At 37.5% G+C, this 4,384-nt stretch overlaps 1 protein-coding gene across 1 annotated transcript; it reads left to right on the forward strand.

The window, feature by feature from the left end:
- The first annotated feature begins 1,557 nt into the window (after positions 1-1,557).
- LOC114339269 (uncharacterized) lies at positions 1,558-3,888 on the forward strand. Its single transcript, XM_028289895.2, has 2 exons — positions 1,558-1,905; positions 2,882-3,888. The coding sequence occupies exons 1-2, from the start codon at positions 1,558-1,560 to the stop codon at positions 3,683-3,685; spliced, it is 1,152 nt and encodes a 383-aa protein (XP_028145696.2). The 3' UTR covers positions 3,686-3,888.
- The last annotated feature ends 496 nt before the right edge of the window (positions 3,889-4,384 follow it).

The raw sequence follows: 4,384 nt of genomic DNA on the forward strand, positions 1-4,384 counted from the left end.
TCAAAAGTTACTATTCTTATATATAAAAAAAAAATATCGTAAGGTTGTACTTAAAGCACCAAAAGGTTGGCAAATAATGGTTTTGCCGGTAAAATTGAACTTGTAAAATATGTTTAATATTTTCAAAGTTAATCAGTACCTCAAAAAATGTAAGAAATCTTTGATATTTAACTAAACATGTCTAAATGTTGTTACGTAGTTAAATAAATGAACAAAATTATGGTTATTAGCCAAAAAGGTGTAAAAACTCTAGTTTTACGTTAAAATGTTACTAAATGTTTGAAAATGAATCAAAAATTAGTTAAATACTTCAAGATTGTTTAAATAAGTTATGAAAATTGCAAAAACATGAAATAAAGTACATGAAACACAAATCACTTGTAGAAAGATAGTTAAAAACTCACGTTTTGTACCAGTGTCCTGCAGGAGGTGCACAGACCGTATGCGGTCTACCATAAGCGCACCGGGGTTCCATCAGCCATCCAGAGGTGCAAGGCGAGCGTGCCTGCGGGAACGGGTCAAAGCCGGGTGCCAGGCCAGGCACATTCCATGCTCGGCGATGCTACGTGGATTCCATGGTTTCCAGGAGGCCGGTGGCGTCGGTTTCACGCTGTGTGTGGAACCATACCATACAGGAAGCAGCTAGTCAGGATCTCAGGACGTGGTGTAGTCCGAATTTTAGTTGGGCGCCATATCATCATCACAAGATTTCTGGTCTGGAAATAAGCCCCTTCGACCATACTCCATATGAAGATGCTCTACCTATCTAAGAGTAGATAGGGGTGTGAAGTGTGTTGTTTGTAAAGCTTGTTATAGCATCTTTATTCCATTTTATAACTATCAGTTATATTCAGCAACTTTTATGCCAAGTCATGGCGTTTCTCAGTTTGAGGATTCACCTCGCATTCTTACGTTTTGTTTAAGAAGAAGAATTAAGAAGAAATACACAGTTTAGAGTAGTAAATACAAAGGACTGCAGCACAGTATTCTAGTTAAGGCATTTATGCCGGTAAAGAAGGCCACATCGCCGTCACGGCGTAGGCCGAAGCCCGCACGACGCACGTGTAGTGCTCGTAAGAGTCGAAGAAACTAGAGAGAGTCGGTAGAGATTCGCCACCTTTTATAGTTTTGAATCACTACCGACAACAAAGAAACGTGAGGGTGGAGCCTAGGCCGTGCACAAACGAGTGTCATTGGTTAAATGAACCCTGTTGGTGACAAACACCTCTACCTAAAGTATAGTTTCCACCAGAGGAACATGAAGGAACTTTTGAGTTTCTGTTGCTTGTTGCTTAAAAATGTTTCGCAAAGTTCCTCAAAGTTCCTAAGTGTTTCTTCTTGTTTCGACAACAAATGGTGCATGTTTGCGATTGTTGGTGGTTTCCAGTTTTAGCGGTAAACTTCAAAAGAAATACGGCAACAACAGGCAACATAAACATATTGTTGTCTGAGTGGAAACAGATACAGCAACTTGTAGTGACTTGTTGTTGTCTAGTGCAGCTCGACGGCGAACGTGGAATAATTTATAGTCGGTCGGACGTGTGAAAAAATAGAAAAATGCCGTTCATGTGGACAAATGAGTTAGTACTCGAATTAATCGAAAACTATAAGCTTTGTGAGTGTTTATGGAATACAAAGCACGCCCAGTATAAATGTAGAAATGCGAAACACGATGCTTGGACAACATTGGCAGAAAAAACAGGCTCAAATATAGAAGAAGTGAAAAGAAAAATGAAAAATGTTATTGCACAATTCTATAGAGAAAGAAAAAAATATCGTACGTTAAAAAAGTCGGGAGCCTGCGCCGTATTTATTTCAAAGTGGTTTGCTTATGAAGTCTTGTTGTTTCTTGCGGGCAGGAACAAAGTTAGAAAATGTACTGAAAAAGGAATAACTACAAGTGAGGTACGTATTTTTTTTGTTTTATTTGTAATTTTTATACAAAGTTAAAAATTATTTTGCCATGGAACCATTCCTTCGGGTGACATAAAATATTGAGCAAATTCATCTCGAACTTGTTTAGCTTCCAACGTTGAAATACGTGCTTGTTTTTGCAGTGATGCAAACATATTGTTGTTTATTTCGTTTCTCCAAGAACCTGGGATCCTTTCGCCCGTATCTTTGTCTTCTGAATCAAAGGTGCCAGGAGGTGAGTATGACTTTCGGGAATGTAAACTGCTTCTCATAAAATTATGGAGATATACACATGCAGCAACAACTAATTCCACTCTGTCGGGTTCAAGTAGCATGGGTTTTCTTAATACCCTGAACCTAGCAGACATGATTCCAAATACGTTCTCAGAAATACGCCTAGCGCGTGACAAGCGGTAATTAAAAATTCGTTTTGAGGAACCTTTCTCTTGAGTGCCAGGGTAAGGTTTCAACAAGTTTGGTGATAGGGGAAAAGCGTCATCTCCTAGAAAAACAAACGGAACAGCTTTTGTTCTTCCTGGCAATGGTTCTAATTCAGGCAAATTGAGCGTGTTTTGATATAACATTTTTTTTGAAATGAGTACTGTCAAACACTCCACCGTCGGATATACGACCTTGGCTGCCCACATTAAGATACATCACCTCATAATTTGCGTTGGCCACAATAAATAACACCACACTGAAGAAGGACTTATAATTATAAAATTCACTGCCACTATGTTTTGGTGCTTGTATCATAATGTGTTTGCCATCCATAACCCCGGCACATTTAGGAAAATTCCAAAGATTAGCGAATTGATGTCCCGTAATAAGCCACTCCTCTCTACTCTGAGGCATCTGAAAAATAAAAAACCGGTAAATTTGTTTAATCAAAACTTCTCTCGCTTTAAATATAATTTGTATTTCATATTAAAAGAGTAAGAAGTAAAAATATATTTTTAATTTTCAGGGTGAAGATGATGGGTCAGACAGCAGTGCAACGGACAGCGGGGAAGTTGAATCGCAAGATTCCAATATAGCAGACGAGGCAGATGCAGTAACTGATTCTTCTTTTATTGTTGGAGAGGCGAACAATGACGTCGACACTCTGAACAAAACTGTTGCTGCTATTACTGAAACACCTACAAAGCCTAATGAAAACAGAACCAGATCTCCAACGCCTTCCACAAGCAGCACTACAAAAAGTAAACAGGGACCTAGGCTCTTTAAAAGTCCAAAAACAATGAAGAAAAGACAAGCTGATGTGAAAACTGACGAACGACAGGAAGAGGCATATGTATTGCTGAAGCAGCTACAAAATAAAAAGCCACGTAATCGGTTCCAAATTTTCGGCGAACTAGTTGCCTGTAAAATCGAAAATCTTCAAAATGAAAACGCTAAAAACACGGTAGAGCATTTGATCTCTAATATTTTGTATGACGCATCTATGGGTAAATACGATCGGCCATTTCCATGTTATCAAAGTTGGCATACACCTTCGGCCAATAACAACACAGCAAGATATTATTCAGATAACCAGAACTATTACTCATCCAGTACCAATGATTCTGTAACATCACCAGCCTCAACAACACACACACCTATGCCATCCCCAAATAGCTCTTGTTATGAAACTAACTATCTTCCCCAAACAGAGACAAACAATTCGACACTCTCAAAAGAAAAGCAGCCTTGTAGAAATCTTCAAGAATCATCTATATCTGATGCGATACGTCTGGCCATGTCAGATGCAGGACTTGATGTAAATTACTGATAAAATATTATTTGTTAAAAAGAATATCTCTTTAATTTTTTAATTAGATTTTTTAAATTTTTTATTTAGAATTTAAATAGAATATCTTGTTAATTTTTTTCTCACACTTCAAAAAATTGGTTTTTATTAAAATTTAATAAAATGTCTACTACTAATTACATTATGTCATTTGATTGAAAAGCTGTATATCTACCGAGGTATCTACTTACCTTAAGTTTATCCTTCAGAACTTCAGCGATTACTTTACATACTTCTGGTATAATTCTACTAATTGATGATACCGAAATTTTGAACAAGTACATCAAGGAATGGTAAGAATCGCCTGTTGCAAGGAATCGCAGTGTGAGCAGTAGTCGTTCCATTGGTGAAATGGCTTGTCTATAATTTGTATCTTCTTTCTGTATTTTGGGGGCAATTTGACATAATAACCATTCAAAATCGGTGCTGGACATTCGTAAAAAATTTTTGACACTACCATTATTTTTATTATTTCCTATGTATACATCGTCTTTTTTTAATACATTGAGTAGATACATGCCACCATATTCACTTCTATCACAGAGACTTGGTTTCACCCAACATTTGTGCTTTCTTTTTTTCTTTTTTGCCGACAACACTATATAGGCCGCCGCTGCTGCAGCTATTTCATCATCTTGATCCATGTTTACCAACCGCGGTGGAAACACTAAGTTGCTCTCT

This window comes from Diabrotica virgifera, chromosome 9, assembly GCF_917563875.1.
Source record: "Diabrotica virgifera virgifera chromosome 9, PGI_DIABVI_V3a".
Classification (NCBI taxonomy): Eukaryota; Metazoa; Arthropoda; class Insecta; order Coleoptera; family Chrysomelidae; genus Diabrotica; species Diabrotica virgifera.

Bases quoted from the DNA above. Each gene is read 5' to 3' on its own strand.
- LOC114339269 (XM_028289895.2), top strand. From the start codon at position 1,558: ATGCCGTTCATGTGGACAAATGAGTTAGTACTCGAATTAATCGAAAAC. The intron at 1,906-2,881 runs GTACGTATTTTT...TTTAATTTTCAG, and splicing joins AAGGAATAACTACAAGTGAG to GGTGAAGATGATGGGTCAGA.